Below are 27,292 nucleotides of genomic sequence, written 5' to 3'. Positions count from 1 at the left end.
CTTCAGGAGACTACGACTGAAAGAATACTTCCACAAAAAAGATAGCACCCCCATAATGATGGAGTACAACAACAAGAAGAACACGTACTTCACACCACCTATAGGACGCAACATCATACTTGACAGCTACATACAGAGCTTAAGATCACAAGGAGAGATCTGCAATCAAGGAACTGCGAAACAACCACAACATCACCATCAAACCAGCAGATAAAGGAGGCGCAGTGGTGCTTATGAACACAAATAAATACATAGAAGAAGGCAATAGACAACTCACAGACAGCACCTACTACAAGAAACTCACACATGATCCAACCCAGGAATATACAAAGCAACTCATGAATCTCATTCAAACATTCCCTAACCACCTGCAACCACAATTGAAGCAACCAATACCTGACAACCCAGGAGTTGGGATCTTCTACATGCTTCCCAAAATCCACAAACCAGGAAACCCCGGCAGACCCATTATAACAGGTATGGATACACTCACGGAACAAATATCGGGCTTAGTGGAGAACATCATCAAACCTTTAGTCAGAAGCACCAACAGCTTCATACAAGATACCACAGATTTTCTCAATAATCTTAACAACATCAACCAATTACCATCCAACACACTGCTAGTTACCATGGATGTAGAATCCCTTTACAGCAACATCCCCCACAAGGATGGTATTGAGGCATGCCTGCATTTCCTTACAACATCTCCCCTGGATCAGAAATACAGCGCTGATGTAATTACCAAACTGATAGAATACATCCTCACACACAACTACTTCAGCTTAAACAAGGAAATGTACCTACAACTGATGGGGACTGCAATGGGTACCAAGATGGCACCGCAATATGCCAATCTTTTCATGGCAAATCTTGAACAAAGATTCCTAACTACATGCCTCCACAAACCCTACAAATACTACAGATACATTGATGACCTGTTTATACTATGGACAGAGGGTGAAGAAAACCTAAAACAATTCCACGAGTCCCTGAACTCATTCCATCCATCAATTAAACTCAAAATGGATTATTCGGCAAACCTAATAAACTTTCTATATACTACAGTGACACTGAAAGATGGCAAACTACACACATATGTATACAAGAAACCAACTGACAGATGCAGTTACCTCCACAACTCCAGCTTCCATCCCACTCATACAAAACAAGGTATCATACACAGCCAGGCTATAAGATACCACCGCATATGCTCTGACACTGAAGACAGAAACAGGCATCTCACAACCCTGACCGAATCGTTCAGACAGAAGGGATACAAACCAAAGACCATTGCCAAAACTATTACATCTGCACTAAAAGCCCCACGAGAACTCCTGCTACAATACAGACTGAAAGAACCTACCACACGCATACCACTAGTGACCACATACAACCCTACCCTAGAGGGTATACGAAAAATAATCAAAGATCTACAACCCATGCTGACAGAGGATGCGACATTAAAATAAATCTTTCCCAAACCTCCCATTCTTGCATTCCGGCAACCACCAAACCTCAAACAGAAATTAGTCAGCAGAAAACTTCACAACGATTTTAAAGACATGGATAATGGCACAAAACCGTGCAGCAACAAACGCTGCAAACTCTGCAAACATATTTGCCAAGATCCCACTGCCAGTCATAACAATAGAACATTCAATGTTAAAGGATCATACAGCTGCACATCCAGGAATATAGTGCATATGATTCAGTGCAACAAATGTGACCAAGGTTGCTACATTGGGGAAACCAGCCAAAAACTACAAGGAAGAATGAATATGCACAGACACTCTATACTCCATCACGAAGAAGGAAGATACTGTTCACCTGTGGGACATCACTTCTCACAACCAGATCATTCCATAAATGATTTAAAAATCAAAATCCTCAATGGAATGTTTAAAAGCACCCAAGAACGGAAAACAATTGAACTCAGAACGATAAGACTCTTTGACACCAAAACCAAAGGACTTAATGTGGACATGGGTTTTCTCACACCCTATCAAAATTGTTTGTAATTATCCTGCTTGCCTCCATTTTTATCCACACTTTCTCTCCCCCCCAGCATCCCTTCCCCTCCCCACCTTTCTTTGACACTGTCCCCTGGCTTCAAACACTCAACACCCTACCTTATCAACAGTACATATCTGTTGTTGTTTTTTTGTTGGTTTTTTTCCTCTCTCTACCCTGTTTTAGCCATTGAATCCTTTGTATATCAGTATTGCTTGACCTGAAGAAGAGAGGATAACTCTCGAAAGCTTGTCCTATGACATTAATTGTTAGTCCAATAAGAAAGGTATCACCTAATACTGAAGAACTCATTTATTCTGCACTATCGCAACTGGACTAACACGGCTATTTTCTGATATATATATATATATTACATAATGTATACAGTTATCCTCATCTAAATGGGAAATGCAAGAAAGGCACAGTGATATTACCATGACCACATTAAAGGATACACAGGGATATAACAGTGACTGAGATGTGACATGTAACACCACATAATACATCGTCTCAATCTTTTTTTTTTTTTTTTTGACACTTGTTCTCCAGTTTTAATGTTGAATGGGGCTTGCGCTCATTATTATTTTGCTTCATACTCCTTGTTTTCTTTTTTTTTTCAGAGTGACCGACTGCTTATAAAAGGAGGGAGAATTATTAACGATGACCAGTCTTTCTATGCAGATGTTTACCTCGAAGATGGCCTTATAAAGTAGGTGTTGAGGCAATATTGTAATTATTACGGGACACATTGTTTATTTACTCTGTCAGGAGTGGGCAACTCCAGTCCTCAAGGACCACCAACAGGTCAGGTTTTAAGGATATCCCTGCTTGAGCACAGGTGGCTCAATAAGTGACTCAGTCTGAGCCACTGATTGGGCCACCTGTGCTGAAGCAGGGATATCCTTAAAACCTGACCTGTTGGTGGTCCTTGAGGATTGAAGTTGCCCACTCCTGCTCTAAGTAGTCTAAGCAGAGCTGGATTCGGATCATATTTGGCCCTAGGTAATGTACCTGTTCGTACCCTTCTCTCTGCAGCCCCACAATGGGACTGGCTGTACAGTATCAAGACAAAAGGGGTGCAAATCTGTGGCAAACAATGCACCATACTGTATGTATCAAGAGACAAATCCAATTAAAACAATATTATTTTTTGCCCCAGAATTGCAACAGTTTTCAATGAATTCATATGCTCAAAAAGAGACAGCAATGTCATAAAGAGACAGTATACACAGTGAGACACACAGAGACAGCAATGCATACACAGCGAGACACACACAGACAGAAATGCATACACCACGAGACAGACAGAGACAGCAATGCATACACAGCGAGACACACAGAGACAGCAATGCATACACAGCGAGACACAGAGAGACCGAAATGTATACACAGCGAGACACACAGAGACAGAAATGCATACACAGCGAGACACAGAGACAGAAAGACATACACAGCGAGACACAGAGACAGAAAGACATACACAGCGAGACAACCAGAGACAGAAATGCATACACAGCGAGACACACAGAGACAGCAATGCATACACAGCGAGACTCACAGAGACAGCAATGCATACACAGCGAGACACAGAGAGACCGAAATGCATACACCGCGAGACACACAGAGACAGAAATGCATTCACAGCGAGACACACAGAGACAGAAATGCATACACAGCGAGACACACAGAGACAGCATTGCATACACAGGCATAGAAAGACATGCTCAGTGGTACACACAAAGACACGAAAAGCATATGCATACGAGACATGCCTAGGCTAACAAGCAAGAGGTTACTCATTAAACTGCAATAGTGCTGATCAGGGCACTATAGCACAGAATCCTCCATTTACTTGGATTTAAGTTTATGTGCAATAGTGTCATGATTTCCACTATCGCAGATAATTAACAACTCCCACAGAGTGGCACAAGGAGACAAGCACACAGAACAGCACATACCTGTATAAGACATATACACAAAAGACAGACACAAGATGACCCACAAAGACTGCTAGAAGGATACAGGGCCAGATTCAGAGGTGCACATGGAGATAAGCATGTCTTGTGTTTGTATAACACCCTGTTTGGACAAGTTATCATAAGAACCCTTATTTAGTCCGTTCAAGAGCTATTAAACACTTTTTTTGCATTCTTCTTTAATTATAGTGAGAAAAAGATATTCTGGGGATTGTGGGAATTGGTACCAGGGGTCACAAATACAAACGTACTGGTCCTTAGTTTGTACCCCTCAGAACCATCACACTACCACCACTGATTGGAATTAAAGAATTATGGTGCACATGTAATTTCTTGTAACACTATTTGGATACTTTACTATTGGTACAACAAACAAATTCATTGTTTTATCATGACTGCAAATTTATTTAGACAAATAGGAGAGAATTTGATTGTTCCGGGTGGAGTGAAAACCATTGATGTCAATGGACGCATGGTTATCCCTGGCGGGATTGATGTGAACACATATCTTCAAAAGCCCTATTTGGGTATGTCAACAGTTGATGACTTCTACCAAGGCACAAAGGCCGCTGTGGCTGGAGGTACCACTATGATCAGTAAGTATGAAAATGTATGTCCTATTAGACAGTAAAGACCATGTGCCATGCTGGGAACCTTAGTATAAAAATGGTTAGAATTAAGAGTATGTATATCTTAGATGTGGTTATCACGAACAGCCCACCTGTGAGGACATCACATGTGTATGCGACAACGGTTAATACCTCCAGCTAACTTACTTATCTCCCCATATTGTCCCTAATATGAGCTATATCTACCCCCAATTTGTAACACTACATCTCAATATGCTTCCACCACCAGGGATAATGTGAAGGTCATACCTCTAGGAGTCCTCGGTCTCCTCCTTACGAGGAAAGAGACTACATGTATTAACACACACAAACATATTAACACACACAAACATATTGTAGCAAAATATGTCTGAAAATGTCATTACTCTCTTTAAAGCATCTTCACCGTTAAATTAGAGCCCAAAGACAGTACATATGACTTTAAGATTTAATATACAAAAATAGTACAGTACTTACAGAAAAAATAAATATTACAAGAACATACAATATAATAATTGCAGACAGTTTCAAGAAATAAACAGGGACATAAAACAGAAAATGTAACATATGTTACCACATAACAATATCAGATCCATCAAAGAGGCTTGAAGTTAGAAATAAGAGAATCCACGTGTGTATTGGCAAAACACACCCTCTATGTTGCATTCAATTTCATATTATAAATGAATGTTTTTTTATCCTAACTTTGCCTCTGTCACACAGATGAACCCCACCTTTTGTGGGTGTGTCCTTAATTCCCACCCATCCGTTGTAACATTTGCAACGGCAGAATTAGTTTTAGACTCAAAATCTCTGAGTATAAAAAATAACCCATATCTTAACAGTGATGGGTTGTAATGTTGGACCCTCTCTGCTCCCCACTTCGGTACAACCTCAGACAATCACCCCCTCTGGGTCCCCTGTGACAGTCTGGTCTGTGATGATGGACTGTAATTGGATGCTCTCTCTTCGCTGTCTCGGACAACACCAGTCAATCACACCCTCAGGGTTCCAGCAACCATGTAGTCTGTGATTATGGGCTATAATGAGAAGCTTTCTCTACCCCCCACTGGCAGACAACACCCTTCAATCACCCCCTTGGGGCCCATCATATCAGATTCAAGATATCTTTATTTGTAGTAAAGACCTGAGCATGAATAGTGACTGTCACCTTCTCTGCTACTCAATAAAGTGGGCCCATTAATACTGGCCAGATTCGACTTCTGATAAGATCCATGAGCCAGAGGGAAAACCAGGCACTTTTAAAATGCCACCTTAATTCCAATGAACTTGAACCCTTTGTGTACTATACTACTAAAACACTGAACATTTTTAATAGTACTGTATTATTGTGACACTGGTTTCTCCAGAAATGGATACTATTTTTCTTTTCATCAGAACCAGTTAAGTGTCTCTTCAAACCTTAGCCTGTTCCCTTTGCTTGAGAAAGGGAGGGCATTGTGCATGTGGAAAGGTGAGCAGATTGTGGCTTGTGAAAACGTATCTCGCAAAAAAGGGAGCAGCTAAACACTCAGCTTACCATGTTTACAAACTATCTTCAAACAAATCATTTTAAAATACATCTGCGTCTTTTTTGTTTAAAAAAAATTTTTTTTTTTTTTTAGAGTAATCCCCTACATTTTTCACCTGCAATATATCAATATATCAACGCCATTAGTTAGTTTTAGCCGTGGGGGTTGCTGCACCTTTTACATCATTGTCTTCAGGTGGATATGAAGCACAAACTTGGAGGTTAAATGGGAGAAAAGGAGGCGTTTGGTGAAGGGGTTAATTGGGTCACATATGACCATGTGAACCAATTTTGCACGAATAGAATGAAGCTTTCATTTTTTTTCTGCGCATGATGTCAACTTTAAGATCTAAAATTGTGTTATCTTTGTATACTTTGTGCAGATTGGAGATAAGGTGAGTTTTGACAGCCGTACTAAAGATAGTCCAATGACTGACAATCTGTATGCTTTGTAATATCTGCTTCATTGCTATTAGTTATATAAACTGTTATGTAAAGATGATCAAATCCACCCACTGACTGTTAATAAAAACAAAATCACACCAGTGAATATATTTTGTTTAAGCTTTGAAAAGTATAAAGCAGAATTCTTGAAATAAACGTCTCTATGTTTAGTTGACCACGTCGTTCCTGATCCTGGATCGAATCTCTTGACCTCTTTTGAAAAGTGGCATGAGGTAGCTGATACCAAATCCTGCTGCGATTACTCTCTTCATGTGGATATCACTAACTGGTACGACGGAATCCGAGAGGAACTGGACATGCTCATCCAAGACAAAGGTTAGCAACAATATACTAATACATTTGCAGGTTTTTTGTTTTATTTAATAATATGTATTTTATGGGAGGTTGAAATAACTTGATGCAACAATTCTCAAATAAGGTAGTCCAATAAATGATGATTTATTCAGCTAACAGATATTACAGGTTATGCTGCAATCTGTTTGCTATGGTTTTTTTTTTAAAGTTTCCTTTGCACACCACACCCACACCCTAAGAACTGTCCCAGCCAATCAGGTCGATATTTGATAAACAACTCCCGTGACATGTCAGCAATATTGCTCACCGTGTCAGCAAGCAAACAAAGTCCTGTAGATGTCGCTGTTGACCATGAGATTGTAACCCCCATATAGAACTTCATTATTCTTCTGTCCTGATGAACAGATCTATTAAGATCAGTAGGAGTCACTTGTTTCATAATAACTGGAATAGGTATGTAGCTACCCTCTTTTTATCTTTTAAAGACACAATACAGATGTAGCATGATTCATCTTTATTTCATATAATGTGCGGGGAGAGAGGGACCGCTTCTCTCTGGGCTCTCTTAACGCAGCGGGAGTCCCAGTCAGAAGCAGTGACCTCAACTGCGTTAATCCTTATGGGAAATTAGTGTACTGAGTTTTTGGGCATCCAATCTGGCCGCGATCAGGCTCTGTTCAGCTGCATTCTCCTTGAGCGCAAAATCAAGTTAAATAATCCTCCATCTATAGTATAGTATCTGCTGGGCCACTCCCAGTTATCTTGGAGAATCCTGTAGCCTGACTTTCTGCTATTTATTGTCAGATAATCAGCAGTAATGTCAGGAACACAAAGTTGGTAATAGATGTTTTTAGCAGAAATTTTTCGCACAGAGCGTTTTCTGTGTTATACAGTATACAGAAGAAATATTTGTTACAAAGTTACATTATTTGACTGGTTTTCCAATGCCTACTTAACTCCTATATCAGTGATGCTGGTCGGCAAGCATGAAACTGTTAAACTGATTGCAAATAATTGAATTCTGAAGTTTGCTTCCATCAACGAATATTGGTAATGAATTTAAATGAGAAAATATAAGAAATATTTATTTTGTGAGAGAATATAAATGTGGCCACTATTTTTAGTACAAGTTAAAAAAAAAAAAGTGACTGATTTCTGCCACGATATTAAAATAAAGAAAAATAGAAACCGCCTTACAGACGCCGATTTCTTTTCTCTGCCTGTCGAAATGTGTATCCTCAAAATAATGAAGAACTGTAAGTACTAACTGGACTCTTCGACTCTAGTTTGGATATCATCTTCGTTCATACTGTCTAATATACTTGAACTCGCTTGTGATTTCTGCTTTGACAGAAAATAAAGGTTTACACATATTCATTCACCTACTATATTTGTTCAGATGAGCCACAATAGGATGTGTGTACTGGGCAATAGTCATCCAGACGATAGGGCAATAGCTGGGCTTCACCTATATTATAAGAGCCTCATTGCCCATATCGTCACACTTAGCGCTTTGGGGCAAGGTTTCCCTTTGCCTTTTGTTATTTACTTGCTGCTCTTATTTGCATTTTTTGGTACTTGCCTCTCGCTCTACAGGGCAGCAGCTCTAGCATGAATCTCTCTCAGATGCTGGATAGCTCCACTGTCACAGAATACTATAGAGGTCTACTGCTCATACTGTACCTGTAGCAGATAAGACTTGTAGTGAAAACTCTCCCTGACTTCCTTTCTATACTTTGCACATCCTATTAGCATACCACCCAGGTATCACATGTGTGCTCCTTTTTGTGCACAAAGCCCATTTAACTGGCAACCAGGAAGTGAAAGTGGTCTGCTCTTCCAGGAAGCTAGGAAAGTGTCCCCGAGTTTGATAAGCTACAGGCATGAGCAGTAGACCTCTAAGGTATGCTGTGATGGTGCAGCTACCCAGCATCTGAGATAGTTCAATGCTAGAGCTACTGCCCTGAAAGCAGCGGTTGTGGGTTCTGATCCTTTTGGGCCTGCCACTAGTACCCCCTTACAAGGTCGGTATAGCTTATGGAACTCTTGTGTGAGATGTGATTCATTTAAGTATATTTTGTATATTCCATTAGCAGGTATCTACGGTGTGCTTCTATTTGAGCACAGGTGTTTCTCCATGTTATTTGGAGGGAGGTATCTCTCTTCCCAACCTCCACCTTCCCTCCTCCCCCTAAATAACATCAGGTTAAATCCTTGTGCTAACCTGAATGGCCTTCAGTGGATATGTTAGGGGGAATATCTCTTTTGCATATCATTACCACTGACGGCCAGAAAGAAAATAACCATATACTATTTAAGGAGCAGCACTGGCTTGTAATTAGGTTAAATTCTTTTAGTGCAAAGACGTTATAATTAACCCCATGTTAATTTCGGTTAAATAAGCTAACAGAGCTTGGTGCATCTGGCCCTAAGTTTATATAGTTAGTCCAGCTGCTTCCTGTCAAGCAGGGTTTCAGTGATGTGGCTTTTGACACTATATTACTATTTTTATGAATTTTTGTATTAAGAAACATTACAAAGTTTTCATTACCAATACAAAGTCACAGGGGCATATGTATCGGGGCAAAAGTGGTGTAATTCTGGGGCAAAACATCTGCAACATATGAATCAAAGCAAAAATCCCACTAAAATCAATGGTTTGGTCAAACATGTCCTAATTACCCTATTATACATATTTATGTTTAAGACTATTCAAACTAGGCAACTCTGTAATGTAATTTCTTAATCTGCTAGTGAGGACACTTTTTTCTTTTCTTTTGGAACAGGTGTCAATTCTTTCCAGGTGTACATGGCCTACAAAGATCTGTACCAAATGTCGGATAATGAGGTATTTCTCCTCGTTTTAATTTTAAAGATCTTTTTCCATTTGTAAGTGAGCATCTGTGATTTAGGTTTTTTCATTTAATTAAAAAATACATTGATATTCAACGGGATCAATTGTCATTTATATAGATGTTTTTCCTAAGAGGCTATCTATCAGGGGAATTTGAGTATTCTATTTAATGAGGGGTTATTTACCCAAATTTAGTGGCTACAAAACGGTGGTAGTTTATTTAATAACTCAATTCAGTTTTTGTCACCAAATTTTAAACAAATTGAATAATAAAACAATTGTACCTTTTGGAATAAATTTATCAAGATAAAGTGCACCATTTTCCAAGTGTGCCTGAGCTTGCAAATGTGGGAGTGTTGCACATTCTTAAAATGAATGGTTACAGTGGTATTTATTTTTCTGGACATATTTTAACTTTTCTTCACATGAAAGATCCTGGACAGATCTGATGTTCTGTAAACTTTCCTGGTTTAAAAATGACAAGATATGAAACTTAATTGAGGGACCCACATTGCTCAGTTTAGAATAATGGGTTATATTTTGTCCGCCCTTCACTCTATCTAGCCTACTGCGTTTCATATTATCAACCACCGTCTTCTGCTTCATATTCTCCAATCTCTTGCATCCATGACGATGCAGTCTCCGTTTTGTCCTCTGACCTTTCTCATTATTCATTCACTGTCTTTGAACAAACTCATGTTCTGCAGATGTTGTGCTATATTTTGGTGTACCTCAGGGATTTGTTTTTGTAAGTTACCCCCCTCTCTCACTTTGCATACACTTACTAGCTGGCCTTAGTCGCTCTCTTTGCTTTTGGCTGTTACATATATGCTAACGACACAGAAATATACTAACACCCAAACCTTATACAGGGAATGTACTTCCAAGTTTAGGACTGTGTATTGGCAATGTCCTCCTGGGTGCCCATTCTTCTCTAGAAACCTAATACCTGTATGAGCAACTTTTACTCTTTCTTCTAAGTCAGACCTTGTTGACTATTTTTTTTAGCAGTCATTAACACTACATTCTATCCACTCTTTCAAACATATTGCTTAGGTACAGTCTTTATTTTTCAATGCTTCCTCCCTAATCACACATAATCACTCTTTATAAATCATGCCGATTCCTCCTTCACAACATTGCTAATATCTGTCCTTTTCTCCTTCAGTTTACCTCTAAAACTGTAATGCATGAACTCTGTGTGCCCTCATTCTCTCTCACCTTGACTAATGCAACCTTCTATCACCTGGCCTCCCTGCTTCTCCGTTGCGGGTCTTTCAATACTCTGCTGTTGGAATTGCGTCTCTGTGTTCAAGACGTCTCTGCCTTCTTCCTCCTAAAATCACTTGGCCTGCCCACCACTTGCATTTTGATGATTGCCGTTATTCTTGTTTCAGTTATCGCCACTGCCCTTTCATGCCTGATACCATTCTCACGCACTGCTCCCTACCATTGGAATTTCATTGCTCTCACTGCTTGCCACCTTCATGACCAGTTTGAGGAAGCTCTGTAATAGACTCTCCTGACAAACACACACCAGCTGCGCTTCCTTGCCTATAACACATTCTGCATTAATGAATACACTTACATGAACTCCTACAGTGTCTATAAGGCTGAGATAAAACTGTTTGCTTGAGCTCAAGGTGTGGCGCGTGCCTCACGCTCAAGCGATCTCTGCTCATACTGATTCAGGTGGGGGGTGGGCATGGCGGAGGTGTGGCTATGATGTCACGGGGCTGGTTCACCGTGATTGGCTGAACCGCTCACGTGAAGCGGCAGCCGCTTGAAAAGACAAATTCTTTGTCTTTTCAAAACGCGGTTGCGCCATCGTGCTCTGTCGTGCGCACACTAGGAGCAGCCTCTAAGAGATCCTGCAATATGTGCTTGGCGTATGCAAGCGCCATCACACACACTATAAGCTCTGCCTAAATCTACTTCAATACCACTTAGATTGTAGGGGGCAAGGACTCTTTGCTCCCAGTGATTATATTTGACATACGATGTCTGTAAAGTGCTGTGTACATGATCAGCGCTATATAAATAATAGAAAAATGGATACACACATTGTATTTTCAATTGACATATTTGGTTAAAAAATGGATAAAGTAGTAGCGTTAAAAAAAATAAACAAATACAATTGTTAAAAATGGGCAGGTTTGCAGGTTCAAAATCTGAACTATGTGAACTTTGAAGCTTGTTCGGAAGTTTAAGTTGAACTTTCACGCTCACAAACAAAAAAACACCAACTTCTTCAAAAAGTTTAAAGTTACACATTTTTCCCCTCAAATTACATTACAAATCAAACATTCAAAGCATATTAAAGATTCATTTCTAAAGTGACTGATTTATGCAGCATTCATAACATAAAAAGCTTTAAAATTACCATGTTTAGGACATTTGCGATCCTTCACAAAATGTATACATTTCAGTGAAAGAAAAAAATGCAACCATTTGCCAGGAGTCAGTGTAACAAGTTATTACCATTCCCACATTGTAAAATACATTTATCAACATATTGCCTAAAGTTACCGCCAGCCTATATTAAAATATTACAAATAAATACAGGTATTTAACTCTTCAGACACCATTTGGTGTTGACGTATATGTAACTTCGTATGTACTGTGAGCCTATGTAAAAACATGCTGACAAAGTAAAGCAGCAATTTATTATAACAGTATAATGTCGATTGCTATGTATTCTGTAAACTTTCTTTTGTTTAACACTTTCTGGTTTAATTTCTTATTCTAGCTGTATGAAATATTTACTTTTCTCAAGGGACTCGGTGCTGTAATCCTGGTCCATGCTGAGAATGGAGATGTAATAGCTCAGGTGAGGGGTTTTAAACTTTTATTTTTGATATACTATGTAAATAAATAATTCATTTCAGAAAATAAATAAAAATGGCAAATGTGGAATGGTTCTGGTCAGGGCCAGTGCTACCACTATGCGACTTAGGCGGTCACCAGGGTGGCACACATTGGGGATGGGGGTGGTGGCAGCGGAGCAGGAGGACGGTGGGCGGCAGCTGTAGAAGAGGACAGAGGAGGAGGAAGTCGGGTGGCGTTGTGAGTGGAGGAGGAGAAGGTGGGTGAGAGGAGGCAGAGGGGTGAGAGAGGAAGAGGAGGGTGAGAGAAGAAGAGAAGGAGGGGTGAGAGGAGAAGGAGGGGTTGAGAAGGAAGATGACAAGGAGGGGGATGATAGCGGAAGGGGAGAAAGATGGGGGTGAGAGGAAGGGAAAGAGGAGGCGGTGATTGGGGAAGGGGGTTGATTGAGGAGTGGGGGGTGAGAGAAGAGAAGGAGTAGGTGAGAGATAAAAAGGAGAAGGAGGGGGATGAGAGAGGAAGAGGAGAAAGAGGGAGGTGAAAGGAAGAGAAGGAGGTAATTGAGGAGGAGGGGGAGTGATTGGGGAGGGGGGTTGATTGAGGAGTGAGGGAATGGGAGAGGAGGTGTGGGAGGGGGTGCAGGGCTGGAGGTTCACCTAAGGTGCCGAATACCCTTGCACCGGCCCCGATTCTGGTCTTTCTGAGCCCAATGAGAGGACACAGTATTAGAAACGAGCATGCTAACCCTATTGGTACCAGCTGTGCGGCTGGACCATACTCCATCCCTCAATGAGCAGCCACTTTACCTTTTGTTTCAACATTGCCCCTTATCCCCTCTATATGTAACTCTCACGAGCAGCGACCTCATTACCTCTCTGCATCTGTCTGTGCAGGTTTATCCTTATTTGCATGTAACTCTGTTTATGTAATTATCTAATCTCCCCCATTGTACCGCGCTGCAGAATAAGTTGGCGCTTTACAATTAAGCCATAATAATGCAATGACTTCAGTCCAAATATAAATATTACTGGATGGCATTTTTTGTAGAAGCCATGAATTATACTACAATGTTTCCATTGCTAAAAATGAACCAAATCACAACCTTAACTCCGCCCCACATGTTGTGGTGATGTCAGCATACACTGATGACATCACATATGACAACAAATTTGTATTTTTTGCACCTGTTGGAAAAACCAAAAATATAGTTTACCAAACAGCATTTTAATAAAAATACAAATATTTTTTTTTTCATTAAGAATCAAGATTATTAAATTATCCATTTATAAATCTCAGTTTCTTTTGGTTTCTTAGAATTCCCGAGTAACACCGGTTACTTCCAGCTAGTAATAATATAATTTGGATAATATTTATATAGTTCAGCTTGAATAAGTGCATTCCCTAAATGTTTGTTTTATTTTGTTTATTTTTACTGATTGTCCTTATTTATTAATGATCTAGAAGAAAAAAAAATTATGCAAGGTAATTTTGTTTCACAAATACTGTATAAATATGACAAGCATTGAGCATTTCTGTTATGAATAGGAACAAAAACGGATATTGGAAATGGGAATAACTGGACCAGAGGGACATGCTCTCAGCAGACCTGAGGAGGTAATGTGCATTTATTTACTAGTGTATTTTACAGACAAAAACTTCCTTGGGAGTTTATTGGCTCTTCACCTTTTTATACAAGTTGCTTGGAGCAATAGGCTATAATAGGTCTTCTCAACTCCAGTTCTCAAGCCCCCACAACAGGTCAGGTTTTAAGGATATCCCAGCTTCAGCACAGGTGGCTCAATCAGTGGCGCAGTCGAAGCTGATGCAGGGACTGATTGGGACACGTGCTGAAGCAGGGATATCCTGAAAATAGGACCTGTTTGGGGGGGAGGGGGGAGTTGTCTTGAAGACTGGAGTTGGAAGCTCTGAGCTATAGATAACAACTACTGTAGATGAAATTTGGGAGCACAAAAATAGCATGGCTACTGTGCTCATTTCCATTCCCACACCAACATCTCAATATTTACTGTTAAGCACTGCACTGTATGATGGAACAAAGCCTGGGTGGGAAGCAGGAGTCTCCGGAGCTGAAATTAACTGCGTCCCACTTTTAAGAAGAAAAGAAAAAAACCTTGGAGGGAACTGCTCCTTTAATATAAATAAAACAATTTGCCGGTAGAAATAACAACGTCACTGGTCATTTGTACTGGGAGCTTACAGTCAAATATTTAATTTCATAGTGAAGCCTTATCAGGCGTGTCTTTGTGTTCCTGTGGATCAACATAACTTTGGATCCACAGTTAGAGGAGAAGTTGTGAGCTCCTACATGTTCTGTCTTTTCTTCCATTAAATACACTTTACACCTGCTAAACATGTTCAATGCATCTCACATAAGGCTGGCCATTTGTGAAGTTATGTAATGTAGCAACCTGTTTTAGTTAAATATCAGAGGATGTAAAACTGCAGAATATATATGATATTATTAATGTGTATATATAACATTTTTGTCAAAACCATTCAATGTTCATGTTTGATGTCTTTTTATTTTGTTAGAAGCTATAAAATATTTAGGTTACTGGGTTTAATATTAAGTTGATTTATTGACAGCCCAAAATATACACATGCTAAGAATAGGTTTCATTGACAACAATGGAAAGAAAAGAAGGTTATATATTTTGTTACCATTATTATGTTAACTCTATTTAAACTCCTATTACTGGTACTATCCAATTCTTTTTATGTGAAAGACTTAATCTGACTGATTGAAATGCAGCATATTTCCCCAATTAGCGAATGGTTTCTGTGAATGTGTTTTCTTCTTCCAGCTTGAAGCCGAAGCTGTTTTCCGTGCAATCACTTTAGCAAGTCGAATCAATTGTCCCGTGTACATAACCAAAGTGATGAGCAAGAGTGCTGCCGATATAATTGCACAAGCTAGGAAGAAAGGTGTGATGTTCATTTAACTCTGATATCCGCAGATTTGAACAAAGTGTACATTATTAGGACTGCATTATGCCAGCTACTACCAACACATGATTGCGCTGTGGAATTGTGCTGAGACCATACATGGTCCTCTGACCTCCAGGGCCCTCCAGTATTGTTGCCCAGTGGTAAAAAGAACAAATATCTAGTGAATTGGGGATCCCCAAAGGTTGAGGGGACGATAGGTTGGCTTTGGGGAATCCTTCGGATCAGGTAATACAAAAGAGCAAAGGAATCGATTACCAGGAATTGCTGCTTTAAAACAATATTACAAGGAAGATTATAATTTTTTTTCTAACTTAAATGCACACTTTGCCGCGTTCTGTGGCCTCTCTTCCAATGACATTGACTGACTGTAATAGTCACTTGAACAGATCACATGGGGGTTTATGTATCAAGGCAATCGTGGGAGTGAAGCTGGAGCAAAGAGGAACATTTTTATCATTGTGACAAAGTATTGAAGTATATTGTTACACTGGTTGTTGATGAACAGCTTGCGTGTGGGAATTGTCTAACTATCATATTATAATGGGATATATCAAATTATGCATCTCGGTGCATCATTTTCCATTGTCTTTGCTCCAAAAAATCCACTTGGTCTAAGATGGTGTATAACTTTCTTGCCAACAATATACAGTCAGTGAATGTTGAAAAGGTGACAAATAGACTTGTTACATTTGTCACAATGGGAGTTAAAACTAGCATAGTGCATGAAATATTTAAAACCAGAGACATAACATAAAACACAGACAAAGCTCAGTGCACATCCAGAAAAACTTATACACGGTACAGTGCCTAAATATACATGTATAAATAACTAATAAATAAAATGGTCTTTTAGTTTAACATTTTGGCCAAATTGTTGTAAGCCCTTGAGCCAACTGCACGGCAGACCACGTTTCAAGGGTCCCTAACACTAATATAGATTCTTAATAATCTGTGCATTGCCAGGAAGAATGATTTATAATAAATCTGTCAATATTAGTTGCAAAAGTTTTATTAACCTGTACATTACCAGGAAAAGCACTCTGTAATAGATTTGTCACAATCACATTGTAAGCAGGCAAGTTCCCCTGAGAGTGGGAGATGCTACGGAGTGAGCTTTTAACCATTTAAATGTGGGAGGGAGTGAGCTTCAATTAGGTAGGAGGTTGCCACCCTCCAATCAGCTAAGACTAGCTGAACAAGAATTATAAAACATACAGAACTTCTACAAGCTCATATTGAATCCCCAAAATACTCACAACATATGTATAAGCATATAAGTTTCACAGAGGAGTGCTACTGAGCATGGCAATATATATATTTAAAACCAGAGACATAACATAAAACACAGACAAAGCTCAGTGCACATTCAGAAAAACTTATATACGGTACAGTGCCTAAATATACATGTATAAATAACTAATAAATAAAATGGTCTTTTAGTTTAACATTTTGGCCAAATTGTTGTAAGCCCTTGAGCCAACTGCACGGCAGACCACGTTTCAAGGGTCCCTAACACTAATATATGTTGTGGGTATTTTGGGGGTTCAATATGAGCTTGTAGGAGTTCTGTATGTTTTATAGTGCATGAAAGCAAACCTTTTCTTACATTGATACAAAAATACCCTTTTTTCAGCTCTGGAAATAATGTCCTTTTATTTTAAAAAAATAAATCAAGAATTTAAAAATGTATTGTAACTATGTGGCACCCCTTACAAATGTGTGACTTTGCAGTGCCTCTACCCACTTAATATATGTGCAAAAAATAAAATTGATGTGGCGCTATTAAATTATTATTGTGGTTGTATTGTTAAATAAATTAAAATCTTTGTATATTATATATATAACATATACCATTGCAGTACAACATTTAAGAACCTTAATGAGATGAATAAATATAGCAAAACATAAGAAGATTGAGTCTTGTCAAGTAAAATATCCAGCATTAACACATTTTGTTGGGGGGGAAACATCGGTAACCTTCCCCTCCCACCGAAACCCAGCATAACACAGCTTGAAACCCCTGATATAAGTAAATAAGAGAAAATAACATCTCAAGTGGCATAATGCATGATAGGTGGAACACAGCAGACTATTACTGTTACAAATATGTATCATACTTTAATCCCTTAAGTGCCCAACGCATTTCTGGTACTAAAGAGGTTATCAACATTTGGTGTTATTTGTCAAAGTCTCCCTGCTGGAAAACTGAGGCAAAGAAGCACCATATTTATTAAGGAAAACCCAGTCCCATTGAAACCGAAGGGATTTTCTTGATTGAGAGATGTGGTGCAGTATTTTTGGAGCAGAGAGGCTTTGATAAATCACCCCCATTATGTCACGCTAATGATTTCTAACAGCATCTCTTACAAATCTTTTTACTTTTTTTTTTAATAAAAGGGTCCTTGGTTTTTGGAGAGCCAATTACTGCAAGTTTAGGAACGGATGGTACCCACTACTGGAGCAAAAACTGGGCAAAAGCTGCAGCTTTTGTCACCTCCCCTCCTCTCAGCCCTGACCCCACGACACCAGATTACCTGAACTCCCTGTTAGCATGGTAGGTTTACACTAATAGAGCCATCTGTGTGCACTGCGCTCTTTAATTATGTCCTCTCCTTTCCTTTCTTCTGAACATGTTAATGTGCTCTTTTTTTAACCCTTAGAACGAGAAGGTCCCTGTTAATTTTAAGCACATGAATCTTTCCATGATGGTTGCTGGATAGATCATTTTAAAGATACATGGGTGGATCTTAATCAATGCTGATCCATAGACATATATTTGGTTGATGTTTTCTGCATCATTTACATGGAAGAGATGCTGCCTGATGCAAAGGATTGTGTCTCTTATTTACGTAGCGGTCTTCTGCCATAAGACGCCAGGGCCGGAGGATGCCATGCAGCCCATTGCATTGAATAGGCTGTAGTGTGTCACTCCAGTACTGGAAGGTGCCTTTTTGCAGAAGACTGCTTGGTAATTCTGTCCCGTTATCCTTGCATGTATACATTTACCTTGCTCAACAATAGCTATTGCACAATATCATTCGTAAATCTAAATAGAAATGGGTAAAGAGGTGGTAGAGCGTAATGACGTCACTCCGGGAAGCGGCAGATTTGTCACTTGAAGGAGAGAAGAGAAACATATATAACTCTCTATGTTCGAACGAGGCAATAACTTGATGCGGACAATATAACCGCGCCTCCAGGCTTAAACACACAGTTGGTGTGCCTGTTCTTAGCTGCGCCTGTTCTTAGCTGCGCCTGTTCTTAGCTGCGCCTGTTCTTAGCTGCGCCTGTTCTTAGCTGCGCCTGTTCTTAGCTACGCTTGCAGCATTTATCCAACTTTTTAATCAGACACAGATATCCTACACTACCACTACCGGTAACCATTGTACCAGTTATAGATACCAATTACACGGCTGCGATATTAGACAGCTCAGTGTAATAATGTCACTTTGGTAAGTGACAGATCTATAATGTGAAGGAGAGAGGATATATACTGAGGCTACAATTTGATGCGGCCTTGCCTCCAGGTTGGATATACACCTGATTTGTCTGCTCTCAGCTGTGTTTGCGGCACAGATCTGCCACTACCGGAAGAGAGTGTGTCAATTAGAGATACGCGTCTTGTTGCATAAACGCTTCTATCTTCTGGGTGATTGAGGCATATATATGCTCACATTGTGTTTCTCATTCAGGAGTTCATTCTATACGCACTTTGAGTAGCACTCTTTATCGCAAACATTTAATGTGCTGATAAACTAAAGCCAATAACTGGTCATTGGGGACCTCACAGCTAATACTATTTAGACTGTGGATACGCTGTACATGTTTTAAATGCAGTTTTTTAAGATCATTATTTTGCTTGTAACCTTTTTGGTTTATCTCCTTTAAAGAGATCTAGTGCTCCAGGTCTGAATTTATCACCCTGGAGTTTCAGTACTAATTGCATTAATGGAGGTCCATAGACCTATATAAGTATATATTACCAGGTCTATGCACTTTAGTTACTAGATCATCTCCAGGAGACTTCATTGAATACTAATATATGCTCCATACTAGGGTCAGCAATGTATATACTGCTATACAATTGTAATAGTATATGTTTATAATAAGTGTGTTGTTCACTGGGATTGGCCGTGGCTTTATTAACACCAATCCTATTTTCACTATTTTTAATACTTACCAATAAAAGGTTTTATTGTATCTTATTTACCATACCTCACTGTGAGTGCATTCGAAAGGGATTTCTTTTTTTTTTCTTTTGGCTACATCTAAATAGAACACAGATGTTAAACTAATTGAAGTAATGCAAAACCTTTCATTATGATGAGTCTATACTGTATCTCCTGAGACAAACAATGATGAAAACGTTATTACTATTGTGTAAGTTAAGTCAATCTTTGAGGGTAGAACAAGATTAGATATGTTTTAAAGAAGACACAAGTACTTTACACTTAACCAACAATATTGTTTTAACTTTTTTCAGTGGAGATCTGCAGGTTACAGGAAGCGGACACTGCTCTTATAGCACTGCCCAGAAAGCTATAGGAAAGGATAATTTTACTCTCATTCCAGAAGGAGTCAATGGAATTGAGGAAAGGATGACTATTGTTTGGGACAAAGCTGTGGTAAGATTTCCCATCAGTTGTAATCCTTGATGGCTGACTGAAATCACTTGTGAGATTTCTATATACTGTAGGTCATTTATTCATTTCGATACACTGTACATTACAGGGCAGTCTAGCTTACTTAAAAGTTATTTGAGACTACTCACCTAATTGTTCAGAATCAAAGTACAGCTCAACCCCCTTATAACGCTGTGCTTTGGGTCCAAAGAATCACGTCGTGTTATAAGCGGATCGCGTTAGAAATAACGGACAATTGTATGCATTGTACAATAAAGCATTTAAGATACCAATAATCGTGTTGTAATGTATTCATAAATACGAAAATTGTGAGCCACGGTTGCATCGCTTAATAAGCGTATTCGCGTTGTAATGGATCGCTTTATAACGAAGTTGAGCTGTAATAAATCAGTGTTTCAAATTTTCACATCATATTTTTACCATAATACTAGCATTATTTGATATTTTTGTCAGAACAACAAATTCTGTGCTCATTGGGGTTCTCGCTGCTCGGGGCTCCACCATGGTAACAGGCTTTGCACCTTTAACTTTGGCATTTTAATCACATTTAAAAAAAAAAACATTTATAAGGAAATAAACTGCAGACAACGGCATTAATAAATATAAACTACATGCCACTGCCATCAATAAACTGTTTTCCAAGGTGGGCCAGTGTGGTTACTGGATGTTAGGGTAAAGAGAGTAGTCCAGGCACACGGTCTTATCACAAAGTAGAAAATTTAATCCAGCATAAATCCAACGTTTCGGCTGCACACAGGCAGCCTTTGTCAAGGTGGCTCACCTTGCCTGTGTGCAGCCGAAACGTTGGATTTATGCTAGATTAAATTTTCTACTTTGTGATAAAACCGTGTGCCTGGACTACTCTCTTTACCCTAATATGATTTGGGGACCTGGTAGCACGACCCCCCTTGTCTGTGGGCACCGGCAGGTGACATTTTAGTGCTTCATTGATTGTGTGCCAGATCACCTCTTTCTATTGCTTACTGGATGTTGCCATTTTTTTTTCTTTCAGCATATCATTCATTTGCTAAATTAATAACTCCTCAATATCAAATTGTCACACAGCCACCTACTAGTTTTCCCTGTGATGTGAAATGTGAGAGTTTGGGAGACATCTCCATTTTGTATACACTGTATAAAATACCGTCTCTGACACTCGTGCAACTGCTGATTTTAGACTCTCTGAAAACATGTGCATGTGTATTTAAACAAAGCTGTGGTCTGGCAATGGTGTCATTACGGAATGCAGTCTCTTCATATCGCCACATGTGATGTTTATTATAGGCTACAGGTAAAATGGATGAGAACCAGTTTGTTGCAGTTACCAGTACAAACGCTGCCAAAATCTTCAACCTGTATCCAAGGAAAGGGCGGATTGCGGTGGGCTCAGACGCCGATGTGGTTATCTGGGATCCTGACAGGATGAAGACATTTTCAGCTAAAAGTCACAAATCAGTAAGTGCATTTGTGCTCTCACATGTTATTTTCTGTTGGGTGATACATTTATCAGCTTTGGGGTCACTAGTATTTAATGTAAAGGTAAGAACATTACAGAGAGCTAAGGTGACAGAGAGAGAGAGGGTGAATGTCAGCCATAGGTCATTGTCTAAAATGCCCAACTAGTGTTCCCCCCACATTTGTTGTAGGTTGCGATACCTTTTAGGGTACCAATATTATTGTTCCTTATAATGCAAATAAAATTATAGTGTAGAGAGGTTTCGAAACCATATTGGTTTCTTCTTTAAGTGTACAGTGTCACTTTCCTTTGTAAAGTCATTTTTAAAGAACACACAATTTATTATGTAAGTGATATGCATTAAGGATGGAGTTAATGTTTTTATTTTGATTTTTTTAAACTATAATGGGTAATAAATTCCCAGTTATTTATTAAGCAAATCAACCTGTATTGCTGTTTTTTTATGCAAAAGTATTTTTGTGAACATTCCTATGAGCAATTTTTTGCACACCACGAGTGATGGGGGGAATTAATAGAATGCCTAGTTCTAAATGTTTTCCGTACAAAATATTTGTAATCCTTAGGCTGTGGAATACAACATCTTTGAAGGGATGGAGTGCCATGGAGCTCCACTGGTGGTAATTAGCCAAGGAAAAATTGTGTTTGAAGATGGCAACTTGCATGTTAGCCAAGGTATGGGACGGTTCATTCCTCGGAAACCCTTCCCAGAATACATTTACCAGCGTATCAATACAAGAAACAAGGTTGGTTAATACATTGCCAATACTACTAATTGCAGCTCCCTGTATTGTTAAATCTGTATTCCCACATTTGACAAGCAGAAATACAATACAGGTTATGATTAAATGCAGTGTTTAATGTCTCCATATTATTATTATTATTATTATTATGCATTATACACTAGAGTGTCAAACTGATGTGTCCACAATAACAAAAAGCTACACTTGAGTGGGTTTTCTGATGGCACACTTCCTTAACCCAGAATAAGGGCAGGATACAACGGCTAAATAAAGTAGTAGAAATGGTAAATACAAACCGAATTTTAATAATTTATAAGATTAATGGACAGGGTTTTTTTATCATGTTTTCATTACTTTTTATGGTGCCTATAATTCTGTAATGCAATGCATTATGGGAGACAAATATCATACATAATAACATTTATAACAAAATATCAAATGCAATAAAAAAAAAAAAACCAGGGAAACAAATTAGAAACACCAGCTAATGGTGTGGAAAGTATTTTTTCCCTTCCAGAATTATGCCATTTTTATTGGTAGTATAAAGGGAGAAACAGTGGAGATGATATTATAGATGAGAAGGTACAGTATCAGCAGATGCCATCCAATGGCCCTGGAAGTGAATTGGTTTTCTGAGATGTTGATATTTATTTATCTCGCTGTTGATATATTACGATCTACTTATCACACAAGCAAGGTTTATATGTAAATCTCAACCCCCTTGTAACGCTGTTCTTGGGGTCCAAAGAATCACACGGCGTTATAAGCGGATCACGTTAGAAATAATGTACAATTGTGTGCATTGTACAATAAAGTATTAAAGATACCAATAATCGTGTTGTAAAGTATTCATAAAGAGGAACATTGGGAGCCACGATGGCATCGCGTTATAAGCGGATTCGTGTTGTGACGGATCGCGTTATAACGGGGTTGAGCTGTATTATACATCTGGACTCTTGAACAACCTGGTTCAGGGAGCTGAGAATCAGCTATAGCGAGTCAGTTAGTAAGGGTGACTGATGACATTGCAGCAATTTATTGGCACGTTGGTAGGAAGCTGCAGAGATGACCGTCTTTGTTAATGGTAAATATCCTCTATTTTGTCAGGGGCTGGGGAGGTCTCCTGGTGAAACTTCGGTCGTGCAACATCAGGAGAGACTCCCTAAGTCTAACTCTTCCAAAAAGTAGGGGGGCAGATTTAGCTGGGCTGAAAATCTCAAACTTAATAACATGTTAATGTTATATAATGTATATAACAAAGGTCATGTACAGATTGTTTATGGGCAAACATAAACTTATTGGAAATGACAGAGGAAAATGATGTTCTAAACAAGTGATCGCAATCCATGATATAAAAGTAAAACACAGGGGAGGGAGTAGTATTTTACTATGTATTGAAACTTTTTTAGGGCTTGCAGTTGGTAAGATTTTGGTCTGGGATTCATCAAGCCGTGATGCAGGGAATTGCACCCCTGATATGGTCAAATGACAGTTACCGCCAGATCCGGGTGCGATGCCCTACTGTACGTCTTAGCTAGAAGGAATCCCAGCTTTTGCCTCTCCTATATGCAGATTATATTTATAGCATTTATACAAACTAAACATACACAGAAAGATATTAACAATATTTTTGAGCCTCAATATAGAACTTCATGCTTTGAGATACTTAATAGGGTCACATACACTTACAGTTGTTACTAGCATCTGATCTGTTCATCTGATATACTGCGTATAATCACTAATCACTCAGTTTGGCCTGATCCAGTGACTAGATATACGTATTCTGTTTATGCGTATAGTAATTTGAGTATATACATGCCCATTTTTCAATAAATGTATTTTATTCTAGGTGACAGAATTGCAGGCAGTGTCCCGGGGAATGTATGATGGACCAGTGCATGAAGTTCCAATTCCAATCACAAAGTATGCAACCCCTGCCCCATCAGCTAAATCCTCACCTGCCAAGGTCCAGGGTCCTCCAATTAGAAACCTTCACCAGTCCAATTTCAGTTTATCAGGTAAGATTATAGCAGACTACAGTATGACAAGTATGACACGTTCCACTGCGCTTGCCATAATTAGGAAAAGATATTGCATACAAGCATACATTCAACACAATAAAATAATGGGTACAGCATATTATCCCCTTAGGTGCCTTTATGATGTCCCCTGGTGGCCCTTGTTACATCCAGTGGATGTCTTTACTTGTTTGCTGATTTTTGTAGAATGCTGTAACAGGGGAAGACACCCTGCCCCTTCCTAGTACGCATTCTGTCTGAACCAGTTCTGGGTTTCCAATATACCTAGAGCTGAAAAGCTAAATTCTCAGCTCCAGGTGCACTACATTAATTAACCAGGTTGCTGGCCATATATCAAGATTGACTTTACTGCTCAGGCAGACTGTAGGAGAAGGGTGCAGCTGACCAACCTGCTAATCTGCTTCCAGCCTATAGGGGCCAACTCTAGAAGGTCTGAGAGACTGAATGCACAAATCTCATTCATGTCAATAAGCATTTTCTGAAATCGTTCACTACAGAGCAACACCCAGGTTAAAGTCTTATGAAGGACCAGAAACTTCCTTTGTTATCTTACTGTATGTGATAGATGAAGTTTTTATTGTTTTGCCTATTTTGTAAATCTCTTCTAATTTGATCTGAGTCTGGTGTTCAGCCTCCAGAACTCAATTGGAGTGGAAGATAAGGATCACATTTGTTTGCTATCCAAGGGATCGAGTGATCACAATTTGCTGGAAGGCCCATAGCACTCTGGTGCTGCAAGCCACCCCGCACTGAAAAGATTAAATTCTTGGATGAATACAGTACATTGGCTTACTGTAACACTTGCGTGAGCCCACAAACAAGACCTGACCCCGGCACTGAGGTGGGAAAAATATGCAACACACCCACAGTAGCGGGGGCGAGCCCAGAAGGTAGTTTGCAGCGTTGCTGGGTCTGGGTATGAAGAAAGGGTTAATCCAATACTTGCCGGGGTCCGTGGGTTGGAGAGGTACACGTAGTTGGAGTCCGTAAGCCTGTGGTCTGGGGTTGGAGAGGTACTCGTAGTCGTTATCTGTAAGCCAGGGGTCCAGAGCCAGCGAGAATCCAAATGCAAAGCCAGGTCGGTACACGAGAGGTTAACTGCAGAGAACAAGACAAGACTGGGCTGGACAAGACAGGCACACGCAAAGGCTACACAAGGTTATGTTCAGCAAGGTATGACAGGAAGAGGCAGTCTTTTATAGGAGACAGGAACCAGTAGGAGAGGGGGTAGATGCCAAGGATAGGCTGCAGGAGACAAGGTCTCATAGCTAGACTTGCCACGCAGCTGGGGGTCATTGCACGCCGTCATGCGCGTGCACCGAGCATATGCGGAGGTGTGGCGCATCCGAGGGGGCGGAGCTATGCTCGGTGACCGTGCGTAGAAGGAGTGGGAGCGCGCGCACACTCTGTAACAGGAGCGGTGATGCGCGCATCAGCGGGGGGCGGATCTTCGGCAGCTGCTGCTGTGGTACTATAGGCAAGCGAGGAGGGAGCTCGCCGCAAGGGACGTTTTCCCCGATTCCTCACACTTACATGAATTGTAATATGTTGAATTGTGATCTGCTTTAATACATTAAGATGTAACAGAACAAGACTATGCCACACCATAAATTATTTAGCAGACTTGTGTTGGTTTAAATAATCGATCTGAGTTTAGACCGAAACCAAACACTATCTTTTTCTACTATTCATATCCGTATATTGCTTGATTCTTTATTTAAATCTGTGATTGTTTGTCTGAATCCTGTCTTACAGGGGCCCAGTTAGACGATACCAACCCTCGTCGCACAGGACATCGTATCGTTGCTCCACCTGGCGGTCGTTCCAACATCACAAGCCTTGGGTGATAACACGGAGCGGGGAAAGCTGAGAAAAGGGATTACTGGAACAATGTTCCTTTCTGTGTCAGTGTTATTGAGCCCACAATTTTTTTGGTACGAAGGAAAAATGGTCTGTTTTCTATAGAAGGAGTTGATCATAGTGCGGTGAAATGCTTGGAACCCCGTACCTCACCATTGTGCATAGTCACCTTAAAGCATGGGACGTCCATTACTGTTTTAGAGCGTAAAAACTTCAGTTTTGTCTTGTAGCTAATTGATAGTTCCTTTGCAGCATTTAGTTGTACTGTAGGTAGTGCATGGCTTCCTGTTATTTATTTATACGGTGTAGTCTGTAAGTGAGTTTCCATAGATGCCAACAGCTATCTAGACACAATACCAAGAATCATCTGACCACCGTTAACTAAAAGAAATGTGGACAATGTATCTGTAGAATGCTAAATGTATCATGTTTAATTTATTTTTAGATTTAGTTTTTTTTTTTTTAGAATAACACAGCTGAAACACACAACATTCATACTGTATAAGCTAGAGTTATCTGTCTTATTGGTCAGATTCCAGTCACTTTTTACCATTTGAAATCCTAAACAAAGCCAGAAATGGCACACAAAGTTTCTTTAAACCATGCAGCAAAGTTTTCTTTATGCATGGTGTTTTGATACTGTCAATCTAAGTTAACCGTCTTCATTTTTACAGTTTTGTACAAAGTTTTCCTTTGTAATCACATGCATTTTTACTTACAATTCTGTATGAAGTTCTAGATGTGATTCTATTACTGAATTCAAAGCTTGTGAAATAAATGACATGGAAACATAACTGTCTTGTTCTTGTGTCTCAATTATCTATTGGAATGATTTGTGACGAAATGGCTTGTTTTCGGTATGGTGAAATACAGGGGAAAACAGAGTTAACAAAGCATTAACTTTCAATATCCATACTGATTGGGTGATAGGCACCAGAATAAAGCAGTGTCAGAGTCAGTGGGGGGGACCCAATAATTGAAGACAGTCAAAGTGGGTCT

At 39.5% G+C, this 27,292-nt stretch overlaps 1 protein-coding gene across 2 annotated transcripts in view; it reads left to right on the top strand.

Annotated features, from left to right (window-relative positions):
• The window catches only part of CRMP1 (collapsin response mediator protein 1), a 61,515-nt gene extending 34,428 nt beyond the window's left edge, over nt 1–27,087 (top strand). For both annotated transcript variants that reach the window (XM_075569612.1, XM_075569621.1), the window contains exons 2-14: nt 2,634–2,722; nt 4,401–4,585; nt 6,744–6,908; nt 9,674–9,735; nt 12,491–12,571; nt 14,110–14,178; nt 15,390–15,510; nt 17,932–18,088; nt 20,018–20,159; nt 21,462–21,632; nt 22,218–22,397; nt 24,244–24,412; nt 26,189–27,087. In XM_075569612.1, coding sequence (XP_075425727.1) covers nt 2,634–2,722; nt 4,401–4,585; nt 6,744–6,908; nt 9,674–9,735; nt 12,491–12,571; nt 14,110–14,178; nt 15,390–15,510; nt 17,932–18,088; nt 20,018–20,159; nt 21,462–21,632; nt 22,218–22,397; nt 24,244–24,412; nt 26,189–26,280 — 1,683 coding nt within the window. In that variant the 3' untranslated portion in view covers nt 26,281–27,087. The remainder of the gene's footprint in view (nt 1–2,633; nt 2,723–4,400; nt 4,586–6,743; nt 6,909–9,673; nt 9,736–12,490; nt 12,572–14,109; nt 14,179–15,389; nt 15,511–17,931; nt 18,089–20,017; nt 20,160–21,461; nt 21,633–22,217; nt 22,398–24,243; nt 24,413–26,188) is intronic.
• Nucleotides 27,088–27,292: the final 205 nt, after the last annotated feature.

Source organism: Ascaphus truei, chromosome 1 (assembly GCF_040206685.1).
Source record: "Ascaphus truei isolate aAscTru1 chromosome 1, aAscTru1.hap1, whole genome shotgun sequence".
Lineage (NCBI taxonomy): Eukaryota > Metazoa > Chordata > Amphibia > Anura > Ascaphidae > Ascaphus > Ascaphus truei.
This window is presented reverse-complemented; position numbering and strand designations above follow the sequence as displayed.